General features: G+C 41.8%; 1 protein-coding gene across 1 annotated transcript; it reads left to right on the forward strand.

Annotated features, from left to right (window-relative positions):
- The first annotated feature begins 492 nt into the window (after nt 1-492).
- Nucleotides 493-14,645, forward strand: mapk1 (mitogen-activated protein kinase 1). Its single transcript, XM_003975069.3, has 9 exons — nt 493-908; nt 7,210-7,392; nt 8,007-8,196; nt 9,039-9,155; nt 9,308-9,422; nt 9,759-9,890; nt 10,119-10,228; nt 10,433-10,561; nt 10,773-14,645. The coding sequence occupies exons 1-8, from the start codon at nt 763-765 to the stop codon at nt 10,547-10,549; spliced, it is 1,110 nt and encodes a 369-aa protein (XP_003975118.1). The 5' UTR covers nt 493-762; the 3' UTR covers nt 10,550-10,561; nt 10,773-14,645.
- Nucleotides 14,646-17,732: the final 3,087 nt, after the last annotated feature.

Here is a 17,732-nt window from a genome sequence, read left to right on the forward strand (position 1 = left end):
CTAAATCTAAGAATTGCTGTCACTGACTGGTTGTCATGCTTTCAGTATTTTTTTTTTTAAAGTCAACTAAAAAAACCTAACCACGGCACAGATTAATCCTTATGATTTTAACATGCTCTCTGAATCTCTAAATCTCTTGTGCAGCAAGATAAAATTGCATGAAAAGTACCTTAATCAGTTTTTTGGGTGATGTAATTTAATGAAATATATATATAATTGCATTGCACTAAATACAAATATCAAATAGGCCGGCTGTTTTTAAAACGAATCCCCTTTTTGTGATTTCAAGTTTTCAAAAAGGGTGAAAAACACATATGAGATGCAAATGAAAGTCCTATTTCTCTCTCTTACCCCTGAGCAAACAACACCCAGTCTTTTCAGCAGCAGCGGGGTCTTAATAGACTTATTACCCATAGAAAAGGGCTGTGTTTTGTGGCAGGAGCGAGGGGAGAGCGCGGGTCACATGACCGCCTCCGTTATTTCCTGCCGCCGGAGCGCGTCCGCTACTCGCCCCTGCCTCCCTGCGACAGCACAGCGGCGCTGCTCTCGGCGCACTCACGGAAAGGGAAAAAAACACTCCTTGCGAACCGAAGGCCTCCGCCACATTGAAAAACCCCGTCCAGTCTCATCGACGACGCATTTAAAAAGCACGCACACACACAGACGTATCTTTTTTATTCTTGTTTCAGCTGCTCTTTTTAATTTTTTGGGACAAAAAAAAACAAAGACATTTGCTAGAACTGTAAGAAGCCAGTCCTCATAATGGCGACAGCTGCGGTGTCTGCCCCTGCTGGCTGCGGACCCAACCCTGGGTCGGGAACGGAGCTAGTCCGCGGGCAGGCCTTCGACGTCGGGCCTCGGTACAGCAACCTCTCCTACATCGGGGAAGGAGCCTACGGAATGGTCTGGTAAGTGTAACCGAAGACTGCGACGTCGTTACGGGCTCCTTCTGAGCCCGACATGCCGATAGCCGAGGCCAGCGTTTCCATTAGAAAGCACTAATGTCACGCTAGCAGGCACCGTCTGCGAGGATTTGAGAGTAAATCACGACCGACGTGTCCGACTTTTGTCAAAAAGTTGACGTTCTGTGGAGTTTCGCCTCTCAATATTCATAGTCGGCAGCCTTTTTAACCTGAAAGTGAAAAGGAAATGCTGCTCGAAGTCGGAACATTTGCGTTAAATTCTATCTTTGACTCCGAAACTTGGCACACAACTTCTAAAATAAACATGCATTTTTTCCACCGCTGACACCACGCAGGGTGTGTGCGCGTCTCTACTGATTCTAGCGCCACAGTTTCGTGTGAAATCTTCATTGCACTTTCATTTCTTCCAAGTCTAAACCATTAGGTTCTCACCTGTTGCTGGCTAATTACCCATACCGGGGTATCAACGTTGGATTTGCGTTTATGCACGTTTCTGAAGGGCTTTTCCTGTTGTGAGTCATTTTCTACCTGTATAGATGGAGGTGAAACCTTGGCGAACTTTCCAGGAAGAGCCTGCATCAATGCTCGGCAGATGCGTGGTTATTTTATTTCCAACTCCTTGTTGGTTTTTACTTTGTTTGTCCTTAAGGCTTTAGCCGGTGGTAATGACTTGATTCGCAGGCTGTGCTTCATTACGTAATATATTGTCCTTGTGTCAAACAGTGGTGTAGTTTTTTTGCAGCCTGTGCCGAGAGGAGCTGGGTTTTAAGAGCCACACATCTGACACACAGCCTGCCTTCAGCGACGCCTCAGCCTGGCGTTCAGCATCTTCTGATTTGTAAGAATGGAAAACCCACCACTGACAGCAATTTTCAGCTGTCGCTGATTTGGGGGGAAATGATAGATTTTTGTTTCGACATACCTTCCCACTTTAAAGGTGAACAATCCTGTTTTCTTGAAGGTTCGGATGAGTGCATCATTGAATAAACAGTAATGTTTACATTAGTATAAACTGAAAGGGAAGGTAATTTTTTTTTTGCATTTGGGCAGTGCGTGCCAACGGTCGGTTGCACAACAACCAGAGAAACTATCTGCAAACATTGGGCAAGACATTAGTGAACACACATGGGCTATCTCTCTATCATAAAGTGCGCTACAATGTCAGAAGATGAAGCTCAACTCTTCCAAAGCACCATCAGGTTTTCTGCCTCCCTATGTGGGCAGCAGCATGTTTGGTAACTTAAATGAACGTTTCAGTTTGTCGAAGCTGTAATTGGGAACAATCTTCCGTCTCATGTACATTTTTTTTCCCCTACAGTAAAACTACACTAAAACCTTCTTTGACCTCCTGTTTTGTGGAAATATCCATTTCCAAACATTGACTTACCGTAAATGTCTTGATATTTGGGGCACATGGACATGCTGTATTGTTGACTGAAGGAATCGATGCGACAAGCATTTACATTCAGTTATTTCTCCCATTTCCCAACCTCGGCAAGATAAACTACAGGAGCAGGCAGAGACAAGTCTCTCATGCCTGAAAAGCAACAGTACTGGATTGGACTTGTATCTGAGGTGCAGTAATGCCCAAACATAACCTTCCAAAGGGGGGGAAAAGTCTTCTTGAGATGAGACATTTCCAAAGTAGTTGTTCACAGTCCAGACCAGATCTGTCCTCCATGCTGTTTATGTATCTGTGACTTGTTCAGAGCAGCAGGAGTGGGCGACGTGTCAGTCTCCACCACCCCACACACCACTTGCTCTCGAGTTAAAAGTCAAAGAAAGTGGTTCTCCGTGTACTTCACAGAGCCTGTTTGTGTTTGGCACCAACTTCATAGCTTTAAATAGCTCTCACATCCTTGTTTTAGGTGCAAATGAACAGGTGAAGGATGCAGAGGAATGAGCACAGTGAGGTTTACGGAACAAGTTTCAGACTGTACTACAATTAGGGACACTCCTTTTTTCTTTTCTAATCATAGTGATGTCATCCCATTCTCTCTCTCTCTCCCTCTCTCTTAATATTAATTTTTACGTAAATGCAAAGGCATAAAATCAGCAGTGAACACTCCTCAAATGCAAGGCACATTCGAGGAGTAGAGCTTAAGACATAAAATATATACTATATACTATATAAATAATGGTCCAATAGATTTAAAAAGACAAAGCAATTAATAGTTCTGCATACTTTTATAGCCGCACCAGGTACACACCTGCTTTACCTGTTTCCCTTTCTGAAAGCTGTGATATACCTGGTATGACAGAAAACCTGCTTGAACCGAGAACCTCACAACTCTGGGTTTGTTAAAGAGTTGCTTTTCTTTCGTGTAGCACGCCACCATTACTGCTTCTATACTGCACAGTGATCTAGAAAGGAGAAACATGTTGGTCTTCTGCCATTAGACGATATTCTTTGAGAGTGAAATTGAAAGTTGTGCGGGTTTTTTGAGGCCTGCCTGCAGTGGTAGCATTCTCTGTCTGTCTCAGAGGAGTTTTCACAAGCTTCGCGGTGATGGTAAGACTGGTGCATTTTTGGTTTTTCCAGGGCTGCCGAAGAGGTTCGGTGGGCCTCTTAGATCCTTAAAGGTTTGCAACGTGTTGATGAAGCCACTGGCAAGCAGCTTCGTCAAGAAATGCAGAGTCCCTCTTTTCAAATCCCATCGAACCAACCGTCTTGCCATCAACCCCCTGGTTCATCATCTTTTAATAGACGAGTTCTCGTTCCCGTTCTCGACTGTTGATTTTGATCACTACTTGACCTGCCGTAGCCGATGCTCTGCTTCATTTTGCTACGAGCCATCCTCTTGAAATGCCACAGTGGCGCGCATCTCCATGGCAACCTGTCTGCCTCTGACATCAGCACCACCACTTCACAACCAATGGGAGAGGGAGTGAGTCTTGACACTGGAATCCTGTTGTGTAATTCGGTAGCAGACGTAATTTGTGTCATTTTTATCGCGATCCATGCCATGACGAGCGTGAAGATTTTCGGCTCACCGGACGTGTAAAGTGAACACGCTGCTGCTCAAGGCGTCGCCGCTGATGTCACCGGGCATGGCGGATGCTCATCTTTCACACGTTACATTTGTTTCTTGGGGAATGAATCTATACCGTAGCTGCTTACAAATGCTTCAAATCGGAAATCTGCCAGTATAGCTGATTCCAGACTTATCATATTGAGTTGTTATTGATCCGTTATTATCATGTCTTGTTGAGCCACTAAGGACTTCATAACCATCTCACCCGTCTCATTCAAAGTGAAAACTTGCCCAAATGGCCACTTGTTGACTGCTCTGTTGCATCTTTTAGTCTTATTTTAAGCTGCGCCTTAATGTGCCGCATCGAAATCAGACTTATCAATGCATGCTCTATCATCCTGTAGCAGGAATCCACGAGACTTTGCAGAGTTTTGACACGATGAATGAGTGAAGAGGGTCTTCTCTTGGGCGGTACTAGGGGAAGTCAGCCTGGTTGAAAGCAGAGTCTCAACCAACTTTAGACTCTCTGACCTTGCTGATAAGCTCAGATAGATACCAATGTCCAGCACCTTGGAGCTGGAGGTGACGTAGCAGTTATGAAGGGGAGTGGCAGGGCGCTTCTGAAGCGAGAAAGAGGCGAGTGCCGATCGTAGGAGGGCTGCTGTGCTAACGAGGCACACATAAGGACACTTTTATTGACCAATGGTTCGGTAGAAGTTGGTGAACCTTTTATGGCCCCGCAAAGCAGTCGTTTGAGTCGATCATAAAAAGGCTTTGTTGCTGCCATTCTGTCAGACAGGGACACGTCTGTAATTCACCATCCGTTTTCACGTGAGGAATGCCCTTCACCATGGGCTTCAGGTGGGATTCTGTTGTCAAACACAGAATTTTACTTTTGATGCAGCGCCGGTCAAACAAAAAAGAATACGCAACCAAAGTGATGAGTGGCATTTTCAAAACCAAAAACCCAATATACTGTATCTATATTCCATACCTGTTGTTTGGAGGCCTCTCTTTTTATTGTTAGTTGCTGCACCTCTTCTATGGAGGCTCATTTTTAGTCATAGTGAGCCTTCGTTCCCCTCTTCATCTTTCAACCAGCCTCTTGTACATCATACTTGTAACAGCCCTATTGCATAACACAGTCGCTGCAGCTTGAATTCTTGTATTCTCGTCTCCTTGGAAACAGGACCCCCCCACCCCCATCCCCACACACACATACACACTGAGCATGCTCAGAAAACACTACAGAAGTAGGGGAAACAGGAAAGGCAGCATTGAGCAAACTGCCTATTTTTTTCATGCCCGTTATGGCAGAAATGCAAATCATGAAATCATACGTGAAATATTTCTTTCCAAGTCCTGACTGATGCTGATTGCATTAAAGCTTCACCGTATTCTCAAAAAACATCTATACTTGAAGATTATTACAGTTTACTTTGCTGTCCCATGTTCCTGTACGCGCTGGTATTGGGCTTCACACTCGCTGCCCTTTGTACTTCCTCACACCTTGACAAGCCCACGCAGCTTTCCTTGATAAACACTCTAAAATGCCGTGTGAAGTAAGACGTTGCTTCTTTACTTTCTGTGGTGGTTTTTTTTTTTTTTTTATGTTTCCAGCAAAGAGAAATTAGTTTCACATTCATTTTGGAAGAAAATGGGTGTGTTTGTAGTGCAGTTTGAGCCATTGACATGGTCAGGAACAGCCAAAAGCCGTTACTGCAACGGCCGCGGTTTGTTTGCAGGATCTGAATGCACAACAAGCAACCGATATGGTTTTGTTTCAGAATCTTCCCCTTTTCTCCTCCCTGTAAACTTCAGCGGCGATTATGTTTCTGAGAAAATCAATATCGGAATCAACATCAACTGTTTCTGAATTATTAAGACCCACCCATTTAGTTTCGGGATTGATTAAGTTTCTCAGAACATCTGCACCCAGTACTAGCCATTTTAAAGTATTCACTTTATCCGATAAGGAATCAAAGATAAGTTCTCTCTTGCACCCTCAGTCGTTATGAAAATCCCCTCAGGATGTTTCTCTCTGCCTCTTTACTGTCCTTGGCTCTTTTTTTGCTTCTGTTTACCCAGTATGGGAGCTGTTGGCAGGCCTCACCATCATCTTGTAAAAACGCTCTACGGACGTACTGTACCTCCGACAAAACGGCCCCGCTCGCTTCAGATGCTGCTTTGATAACCTAGCGCTCTCTTCTTGGTGGTATCTGCTGATGTAGAGCAGTTACACAGAGAACTGCTTCCACCCACACACTCGCACATAAATACACACTCTCTTTACACACAATTGGTTAGGAAGGTCACTCATACTTCTCTTACAGAAGGCTGGTACACTTGTGTTTACTCTTCAGTCCCTACACCCCCATCACCATGGCAACTCATATTCTTATTTTGTCTTACGTGGGTGTTCTTCAGTCATTTTGGTTCATGGCATGCAGGAATAAAATCATTGTTAACAGAATGTAAATAATATAAGGGAGTTACTAATGTGGCAAGCGTTCTGTCTTTATTCTGCAGGTGAAGATGCTGGTGACATTTTTATGACATTTATTCAAGTAAAAATATCTGATCAGCAGGGCTAAGAAGGCACAAACAGCTTTTTAAAGCATCGCGCCAATTGAAAAGAACCTGAAATTCTGTTGTGGACATGTGTTTGTGCCTCAGAATAGTGGGGGAGGTGTCTTATCACAGGGGACAGGACGTGATTTGAGAGAAACACACGCATTTTTACAGTCCTGGAGCAGTTTCAGCCATCAGTGTTTATGGCAACAACATTGACATTAGACTTGTGTGATCATAATAGAACCACTCGGTATAGTACAGGTTATTATCTAGTTTAATTTGTTCCGTACCCATCCCCTGTGCCCTAATGTTTCAACACTTTCTGGGTATATTTTAGTTTGGCTTAAGGTGGATTTTGCTAACAAAACTAGTACTGAGTCAGGGTCATACCGTGATAGCGTTAGTGCATCATTAAATACCTTTTGAAGGTTGGTTTGCAACCAACTAGGTTACTAATAGCAGATAAGTGAACTGAAGTTGGATGAATGTAAAGGAAAAAATCAGCTAACGTGTTTATTCCAAAGCAAATGAAAGAATGCATATTTGGCCTCTTTTGTAAACATATGTGGGGCATGTGCTGTAAAAATACCTATTTAGACAAAGCATTGTCTGCATTTCAAACTTTAGTGGTCAAACCACAGACAGGAAGCAGCAATTGACGGGGACGTTTATATTGTTTTACACACCTCTCAGCTTCTGCAGAAACCATAAAGTCATTTTCCTTTTTAATTCTTCAGTTCTGCCTATGACCGCGACAACAAAATCCGTGTGGCCATCAAGAAGATCAGCCCCTTTGAGCACCAGACGTACTGCCAACGCACCCTGAGGGAGATCAAGATCCTTCTGCGCTTCAAACATGAGAACATCATCGGTATCAATGACATCATCCGTGCGCCGACTATTGACCAGATGAAGGACGTGTATCCTTTTATGATGCGTTTATATTGTTTTTCTTTTTAGTTTTAAGTTTGCCTTTTTGGTGGCATGTAGATGTCCATCCTCTCTATTTCAGTGCAGGTTTTCAGTTTTATTTAATTACATAATGGCCTCCTGTCACCATATATTTAGAGGACTCTTCATTCTAGCGGCGCAGCAACAGCAGCAGCTGGTGAAGCCTGCATTTACTGTCGGTTTCATAATGTAGTGTTTTGTTCTTTCAGTTTTCTTTCCCTAAAATAAATGCCTGAGATTTAAGCCCACAACCAAGCTGCACTCAACAAAAAAATAGATTCTTCTTGTCTGATGTAATAACTCTTTCACAGGAGTGTTCTCTCTCTGTCTGTGAAAAATGGTTTCAGAATGTTGCTAGAGAAACAATGGCTCATCCAAAAACTACAGAACCTCTGAGCTTGTCCAAATTATAATTATGTCGCCATTTCACCTGACATGTTTTGGCTCTGCTGGCTGGCAACACAATATTTATCCAGGCCAGTAGTGTGCCTCCTCTTCAGCACCAACAGAATCTTGTTTTCCAATTTCAGATACGTGTGAATGTGACGGCATCGCTGTGGTTTCTTAACGTTGACCTGTGCAGATATATTGTGCAGGATCTCATGGAGACGGACCTGTACAAGCTCCTGAAGACCCAACACCTGAGCAACGACCACATCTGCTATTTTCTTTACCAGATCTTACGAGGACTGAAGTACATCCACTCTGCCAACGTCCTGCACCGCGATCTGAAGCCTTCCAACCTTCTGCTCAACACCACCTGTGATCTAAAGGTATTGATTGGAAGCATTGATATAGAGGCTAGGCCATCAAACCACGTGACCACGGCGGCGTGGCCCTTGGCATATGCATTTGAACTCAATAATTTAAACATATGAATAAGGAATGCACAATAATCCGGATTTTGTCTGTACTGGAACACTTAGAATGACATTTACTCAATTTATTAGGAGAAAATGTCTGCTGGGGTGTGAGATAATGGCATATTGCCAGATTTCTTAGCTAGTGTGAGATATACCGTGTGGCTTATTCATAAGCATTGCAGCCATGAAACAAGGGCATCAAGACAGAAAAACTGCACAAGTAGTGAAGTATTTTGAAGACTTTTCACAGGAGCTGATCTATTTCATGTTTCCATCCAACATGGCAGCCTCTATAGTGTACCTTCTTCCTTCTATCACATCATTCAATGTTCCAAATAAGCCAAGGTGATATTAAATGTCATCACACTCTACTGATGAGTAAACCTGTTTAGTGAACAATACTGGACTAAGCAGCTAATGTTCACGTATGTAAACCCTCAGCGTGGAAGCGGAAACGTTTCCAAACCCGCCTGTGTCACCACTCTTGTCTTACTCCCTTAAGCTTCCTCTTACATAAGTTCTAACATTTGCAGCAGTGTTGTTAGAATCCAAAATGCAAGTTGTTTAGTTGTCGCTTCCCCGTCTCTTAGTGTACAGTAAGTGCATCATCTGTGTCGTTCCACAGCTTTTTCCCATATTGTCCCACAAACTCCTCCACCACAACAAAGCGAGGAGCATAGTTTAAGTGTGCTAACCACAGAAGAAAGTCTTCTAATGTCACGGTCTTCTGCGCTCTCTCTCCTTTCATTCAGATCTGTGATTTTGGTCTGGCTCGCGTGGCTGATCCTGACCACGATCACACTGGATTCCTCACAGAGTACGTAGCCACTCGTTGGTACCGAGCACCTGAGATCATGCTCAACTCTAAGGTGAGCCTCTTCAGAAGATTTGTCTGCATTGCAGTAGATTTAAACATAAAAGTGACACTAAAATCTTTTTAGACTAGAAATACAATGAGCCATTAACTTCTCCAACATCTTTTCTTAATAAAATAAATGTTCTTGTTGTTTCTGTCTGTCAGGGCTATACCAAGTCCATTGACATCTGGTCAGTAGGATGCATCCTGGCAGAGATGTTGTCTAATAGGCCAATCTTTCCTGGAAAGCACTACCTGGACCAGCTCAATCACATTTTGGGTAAAAATACTAAGTTTGTTATTGTCTTCTGAAAAGGGGTGAAAAGGCACTCATTCTAAAATATGAGTGCCTTTCAAACAGATTTTCCTCCAATGCAGAATATTCTTATGAGTTTGACTAATAAGTTTCAAGCCAAGCTGTGGATACCAGTTAATGATGTCGTACGTGGTGCTGCACCATGAGCCGCTTCTCCCATCTGTCACTTTACTGTGCATGCAAGCTGTCAATTAAAAGAAGGCAATGCACTGAAAACATGCAGAACATATAAAACATTTCACGTTTGGTCCACGTCTTTGTCTACTGCTGTGTAAAACTGATTCATAATTATCTTCTTAGGCATCCTGGGGTCTCCATCTCAGGAGGATCTCAACTGCATCATCAACATCAAGGCCAGGAACTATCTTTTGTCGCTGCCAATGCGCTGCAAAGTGCCATGGAACCGTCTTTTTGCCAATGCTGATCCCAAAGGTTATATTCCATATCATATCATATACACATTTTTTTTAAAAACAATGCCACATAAACATCAATTCCTTGTCTAGATGCACATTAAATAATATACTAACAAAATAAAAGAAGGTCCCAGGTGGTGGAAACTATATTTTGACACGACATGGCTTGAACGTTGCGGTGCCCCCTTGTGGTCTATACGAGTATCACATCAATCTCTCTTTTTTTGTCATCTTTGTGCTGCAGCTCTGGATCTGTTGGACAAGATGTTGACTTTCAACCCTCACAAACGGATTGAAGTGGAAGAGGCTTTGGCACATCCCTACCTGGAACAATATTATGACCCTACAGATGAGGTCAGATGTCCGAATGTTTGGGTTTATCTGGAGCTCAATGAGCCTGCTTGAATGACGATGCATCATATCTAATGAAGCATTACTAGAATTTTAATATAGATTCTGCCACTGCTGCTTGACCAGCTTGGATTTTAAACGGGCTGCCTCACAGCAGGTTGCAGCTTCTTTTGCCCAACCAACTTATCTCTGATTTGCTATGTGCAGCCTGTTGCTGAAGCCCCATTTAAGTTTGACATGGAGTTGGATGACCTACCCAAAGAAACACTGAAGGAGCTCATCTTTGAAGAAACCGCACGTTTCCAGCCTGGATTCAGGTCCTAACGTCTCACACAGGTATGTCCAATGGTGAAGTGTGATGTCACAATATTACCAGCAGAACTGATCACCTATCAATGTTCAGACTCGCATATGTTCAGAATAAATCTAAATTTTATTACAGTATGAAGGAAGCACATTCTCAGGGTTGAGGGAGGGTCAGAATATATTTGAAAATGATATTTCCTTTAGAAGGCCATCAAAGGCTGACAGTCTCTTCTCCCTATAGATGATGATTCTGTGGACTGATGTCTACATTGCCATTGCTCCTCCCTGCGCCTCCACACTGTTGCTGTGATTTATTTTCTCCCAGTTGGTTTTTATTGTCCTGTCCTGTTGTCCACATCGCCTGGAATCCTTGGGTCTCAATCGTCAAGTCCTCTATGCTCAGGAATGGCATCAGGAATCAATCAGTCCTCTTTTTTCCTTCTTTCTTTCACCCCCTCTGAGGGCATGTCACAGTTTACAGTTTGGAGGCAACTTTGTGTTTTAAGCCAAGTTAAACAGGTTTTTGTGTGTCTCTAAAGGCATTTGGCTCTGGCTATTCAGATTTAAGACCTTCTGTGTATGACAGGTGATAGACTTGTTTCTTGTTTTTGTTTGTTTAGCTGTTGTGTGCGCCTACATTGCCCAAACAGCAGTCGATTACTCAAGAATCATGCACCATAAAGGTCTTGAAAATTTCCCCAACTTTTGTCAGATTTTCCCAAGGGCCGATTACACCTCTTTCTCTCTCTCAAATCTGCTTTGACAAAGAGAGAAACTCACTGAAATCAGCTGATTTATGCAGTGGAATCTCACAATCAGCCAGAGATTTAACCACAAGCCATCACTCCATGTTCCAGAGAATTTTTATTGCAACAATGCCCTGCATTTGTGATCCTTCAGCACACAGAAACGCGGCCCAAATGCATGCATATGAACACACACACTGTATATACACACAAATCCCAAAGAGTCTTAAGATATTTTAATGGCAAAAGTTAATTAAATGAATTTATATTGTTTTTCCTCATTAAAAAAAAGCAAAAATGAACCCATTTTTATTTCTGGTTGGCTTCAGTAAGATGTCAGTGTGTGTATGAACGCGCCGAACAGCAGGTGCTTTGAAGGGTTTCGCCATCCATTTATGCCTTACCCGTAAGAATCGAACGGTGAAGTCTGGACAAACCGGGAGTCTTTTTCAAAGGGGGGATTTACTGCATCAATATGATGAAACGGTTACCACACAACATTTAGTTTTCTGGAGGAAGTGTTGTTCTGTTGTGGCTTTTCCTTGTTTTCCCAGGGTCTTGTTAATCCCCCCCCCCCCCTCACCCTCCCTCTCTCGCCTTGGTAGAATAAAACTGTGCCCTTTGCATGACTGTTATAAGCTCTGTATACAAAGACAACGATGTTAAGTGCCACACAAGCCACGCAAACCTGCCGGGAGTGCACCCAGGCTTTTCTTTCTTGTTCTGTTCCACATCTTTATCATGCTTTCCAATCGCATGGTGCTTTTCTTGTCCCGTCTCCATTTCTTCCTGCTTCAGCTTTCTGCTGACCTGTTATCATTTCATTTTCAACGTTGCTGAAATCTTCAGCCTTTTAGCCGTTTAGAACCCAGCTCCTTCTTGCATGCTTAGGTGTCTTGTTGTGGCCACTAATGGGAGAGTAAACATTTGTTTTTACGTCATATAAAATCTTTTCTTTTTTTTTGTCAACCACAGAACAAGATGCAAACAAGATAGTTAAATATGATAAAAACAAAATATGTTGAAGTTCTTTCATAATTTTTTTCTTTTGCTTCAATTGCACAATTAGTTTTTTTCTGATAAACCTTGGCAGTACCAGCAGAAGGCTGCAGTTTAAAAAAAAAGATATATAAATAATATTTTTACTTCTCGTCAGTAAGTGCTGATTAAAGACTGTTGAATTTAAAGATTTTGTATCAGGTTTAAGAAATTCTGACTCTAAACATGTAGAAAGGTTAAGGAACAAGCACTGAAGCCTCAGCTGACCATGCAAATTTAAGCCAGTCTCACTGCAGCGTCGCTCCAGTTTCCCCACCAGTGGGCCTCAGATTTCCAGTTCCACGTACACCTGGGCTTTTTGTTGGGTGGTGGCAGTGCTGCTAAAAAAGAAAAGCTCATTTGCCAATCAGGGAATTATGGATGACAGTAAAGCATCTTAAAGTGGATTAAAGTCTAAATCTACCTGAATGGATTCTTCAGGAATCTGGCACTTAAATAATTGGGAATTACGAGCTTTGAATTCACGTTTCCCTCCATTGGTCAGAAGCTCTGGTTTTCTCTCTCTCTGCACCTGTGAAAATCAAAAGAAGCAAGTTTTAGTGATACAGATTCTCTGGGGACGTCATGGACGGAGCCAAAAACAACCGTCGGCTTTTTCTAACCTGGTTCAGCAGAAACAGACGCCAATTAGGGATGTGAAACGGATGCTAATGCTTGCTAACACTGAAACGCACTCAAGCCATAACCATTGATGTGTTGCACCTCTGGCCAGACCCAGCAGTGATCCCCAGTACTGAAAATACTCGTCTATGTCACTGCAGCCAGATTAGAAGTCTAACCTGAAGGATGTTACCTCATATTATCTGTTCTGATGTAACTAAGCCAGGCTGACATTTAATGAAAGCAAAAAGTTGATAAAGTGTGCTTATTTTAGTTTTGCAACATCAGAATTATGTCATTTTCTTACTAACTTTTTTGGTTATAGGCCAAGTCGATGTTATCCTGTCAATAGAGAGAAATTGCAAATCTTTATATTCTTAGGGGCCAAATGTTCTGGAATTAACCTAAAAAAAGACTTATGTAAATATGTTTTATCATCTCATAAACGGTTTAATCTAAAGTTTTTTTTCCCAGGTAGAATACAGCAAAAAGCATGAAAAATATGCAATTCAAACTAATAACTACTAAATTTAATCAGTGTGAAATTAAATAGCTTTCCGCAAATTCTCTTATATCCCAAAAGCTGCCACATTCATCGGATAATGTCGGAATGACACAAATGACCAAAATTCTGTCGCATAAATTACACCCAAGTAGACTTAGAGATACAAACCCACCTGTTCATCCACACACTCGCAGTACACACCAAGATGCATTTGCTTCTACAGCAGTTGTAATGAGACTTGTAATCCGAGGTGCCTGCCTGGACTTGACTTACCTGTAGATAGTTGTTTTTTGGAGGGGTCAGTAAGAACTTTGGGGCACTGAAGAGGGAAAAAAACAAAAAAAAAAAACCTGGGATTTATTGTATTAAAAAAAAAAAAGAAGCTTTTGCTGAGTTATTTGTGCAAGCTGTCTTGTTTGTGCCTTTTTTGATAGTCTTGATATCCAAGATTTGATGTGCAGCTTATGTTTAAATCCATTGTAATTGCAGTATATGCTCTTATAAATGAACACAATCAAATATGGGGGATCGGGGGTTGGCGTCCTTATCTTTCAGATATGTAAATTTTAAGGATAACTGTTGCCACCGCTGTGTGATTTGTGACTGTATTGAAAAGATGAACAGCATTCTTTCGTTGCCCTATATTTTCCCTTTTTTTTCTAATGTTTTGTGCAGATATTTTTATTGTAAAATGAATGTTTTGTTTCTATCGGACACTAATCGGTCTCCAGTGGAACTACTTCATTCTGTATGTTTTGATCAGTATAAACCTTTAATTGTGTAGTTAAATTTCTGAAAGAGGAAAAAAAAAAAACCTTGGTTGTGTTTTAAAGGTTCCTGTTTGGCCTGCCATGGAAATTGTTTGGTCAGTTTTCTGTTGCTGTCGTGAAGGATTTGACTTGAACGAGACGTTTCATTGCTATTATGAAAGACTGACTGCCACTTTCAAACAATGTTTTCTTATATTCTTTATTTTTCTGCAGTAACATTTTAGTAGGTTCATTAAAAACACTATCCTTCATCGACATCTCTGAAGTCTCTGTAAAAAAGGAAAAAGCGGATTTCTTGAGTGTTGGACGACATCTTAACTGCTGTCAACAGCTTTCTTTGCAAATGGACGTTTCTTGGAGCATCACAATATCCACTTCTGTGTTTATTGAGAAGAATGAGTATTCTTAATAAAAAAAAGTTCATTTACTTCAAATCAAGTGGGGTTATCATTACTTAAGTATTTGAGTTTGGTCATCTCTAAACATGCCATTTTTCACAGATGAACACACGATTCTGCTTTTAACAACTAACAACTCATCTGAATATTGGCTTTGCTTAAAATTAAAACACAATGATTAAAAGTGATTAAGTTATGGTGAGGTGAACATTGTGTCTGACATTTTACAATATATATCAGACACATTGCAAAAATATAATTTGAACACAGCTGGCTAGTTTTACATTTATAGGTATTTGTTCCACTGCCCATAAATCACACATTCGATAACATTTTTATACAATATATTGTGGTTTTTTTTTAAACAACATAACTTTTTTGTAATTGTTGTTTTGGTTGCTTAATGGGCAACCCCCCCCCACACACACACACACACACACACACAATAATGCGATCTTGAAACGTTTTCATCTTGTACTCTAGGTGGCGCTATCTCCCAGGCTAATCATACTTCAGTTTAATATTATGCATTTCTTATTCGTAAACTTAAGACAAACAAAGGCGGTTACAAATGTCATTGACAAATTTTAAAGGTCGGCGCACATTCGCCTTCTGTTAAGTGGAACAAAGTGTAATAAAATACATTTAAAAACGAACCAGGGTAGTGAAAATTGATTTAAATCACGAGAATCTTCATAGATCGAAAGCAGCCGAGGCTGTTTAAGTCTAAATTGTTGTTGGTTAGATCATTGCAGTTAAAATTAATCCTTCAGCTATAAGATGTCGAAGTCCAAACGCAGCTTTGTGCAAAAAGTAAAACAACTCTATTTATAAACGTTAATCAACTTGATTATGAGGGGTTTGTTTACGTCTGACCACGTGCTTGCAATGCGCCCACGCATGCGCATTGGTCGCCACAGCTTCAGGCACGCGCAAGCGTCGGTGGCGCGCGTTGCTAAAAACAATCCCCGTCGACGCGACAGCGCTCTCGATACAGCAGCTTAGAGCCGATTGGCTGCACAACTCTAGCCCCGCCCACCGCTGCGGCGGATTGGTCAGGCCGGAAATTATTTTCCTGCTGATTGGATGCTATTTGTAGATCAGACTGTGTAGCTAGGCTACTGTTGCCTTCACATACCCTCTCTAGAATTAGAATTTAAGAGATTCTAAAGCGGAAAACTTGGTTCCAATGTTTTGATCCGAGCTAACAGCCATACCCAACTAGATCAAAACGTTTTGTCAGCCCTCAAGGCTCGCGAATACACCATATAACCCCCTGACCTTAAACCCACAAAATATAATGCTGCTTATCAAATTAATGGTATTCACATTGTTTTACATGTCATCGACAATGGTTGGATTTATCCCCGAAACAAATAAAAAAAGTACTTAAACATGTCATCGCAACTTGTAGTTTAATGGAAGTCATAATAAGCTCCGGTACTTAACATAAAAGGCTGATAGACTACGTTTTCCACTTTAAGTATTCGTGGAGCGTAATCAAATTTCTCGACAAATCAAATGTAAGATGTGATGCAATCATTCAGAAAAAGGGAAAACGCGCTTTGTGCCAATGCTCTGGCTTTGTCAAGCAAATCAAACATGTTCCACGTGGATGTTTTTGTGAAGAATGCTCAATTTTCCTGAAGCATGTAAAGGTATCACCAGCCAACGGATTAAAAACATCGATTGGTTTACTGTTATTGTTTATGTCCTAAGCATGAAATCACTTCGTGCACATTGCCCCGATGTGTATATAAATATATAAAAACGTTCTCTGTGTGGGGTGGATGTGTTTGCGCAGTATTCAAAGCGTCCTGCGCATCGCAAAGCTAATTAGGATTCTAGTATAAATAAGGCCGCAGATGGGACAGCACGGCCTGTCCTGCCGTTGATGAGCTGAAGCTATAGAGGTTAAAAACCGTCAGAGAACTGCAAGCTGCTCCGCGATGCACACACTCTGACACTGCTCACCGATGGGACTCTACTCAAACCGCGGATCTACGGCGGCAACCATCACTTTGCAAGGTTTTACGCAGAGAATCGTTGCTTTGGTGAAGATCCGATAAGGAGATTTGATATTTTTGCAGACTTTTAATGGAACTCGGCCCGACCTGAACAACCGGGTGGTACGTTTCTCTTTTATGGGACGATGTAGGTGTATTTACATAAGTATACTTTGAGTGTTACTGATATCAAGATTTAATGCTGGTCCACTGAGCGAAACTGGTGTCTTGGTCGGTTTGTTTTGTTTTCCGATGGGGGGAAGGCGAAGTGTAATTGGGGAGAGCGGAGAGCCAGTGACCTACTGGAGGACACATGTGTCTGTCAAAAATGATCTCTGCAGTGATTACTGTAATATCCGATTAGGTGTTGTATATGCATTTGAGGCAAGTTTATACCCGTCCGAGTACTCTTTGGCTTTTTATGTTTGTACCAGTATTATAAAGACCCACATATATGTGTGTATGTATGTGTGTAATAGTTATTGCAACTTGAGGGTGGTGCAGTTGTGGTCTAATTTACTTTGAATCTTCAATCAACTTGTTCCTCTAGAATGCCAGCTCCGTGTGATGCACGTAATTGCAGATGTTTATTGACTCCTCATCTCAGCAATACATCTCCCCAGTCGCCCCCCTTCTTTAATTCAGGCGTGTTATTGTAATTTAATCTTCAAGTTGCATTCAAGAGCATGACGCCTATTTTGTCTAGCTGTGGTGCAGTTTGTGTTCTAACCAGCATAATCTGGACGAGTCTTTGGCTGTCTCGCTCAGTTTTTGAGGGTTTATGATGCCACGTGATCAGGAGACAAAAACACACGGACAGGAATGGATTTCATAACGCACGCGCGCACGCAGCCCGCACTTCTGGGCGAAGCTGCAACCTTGTGTTTACATGCATTCTGTGGTTCAGCAACACATCGAGGGTTTCAAGGTATTGCAACATAACCTGTCTAACACTACGCTGCAGCAGAGTCGGTCATTTCATTTACGTCGTGAATATAATCAAACAAAATGCAAATTGTTCTTAAAGCGCGTTCCCGACGTCAGGACTACAAGGGTAGGACGAGGGCATTTGTTGGGAAGAGGGTAGGCAGCAGATTAGTGTGTGGTTTAAGGTCTT

Source organism: Takifugu rubripes, chromosome 21 (genome assembly GCF_901000725.2).
Source record: "Takifugu rubripes chromosome 21, fTakRub1.2, whole genome shotgun sequence".
NCBI lineage: Eukaryota > Metazoa > Chordata > Actinopteri > Tetraodontiformes > Tetraodontidae > Takifugu > Takifugu rubripes.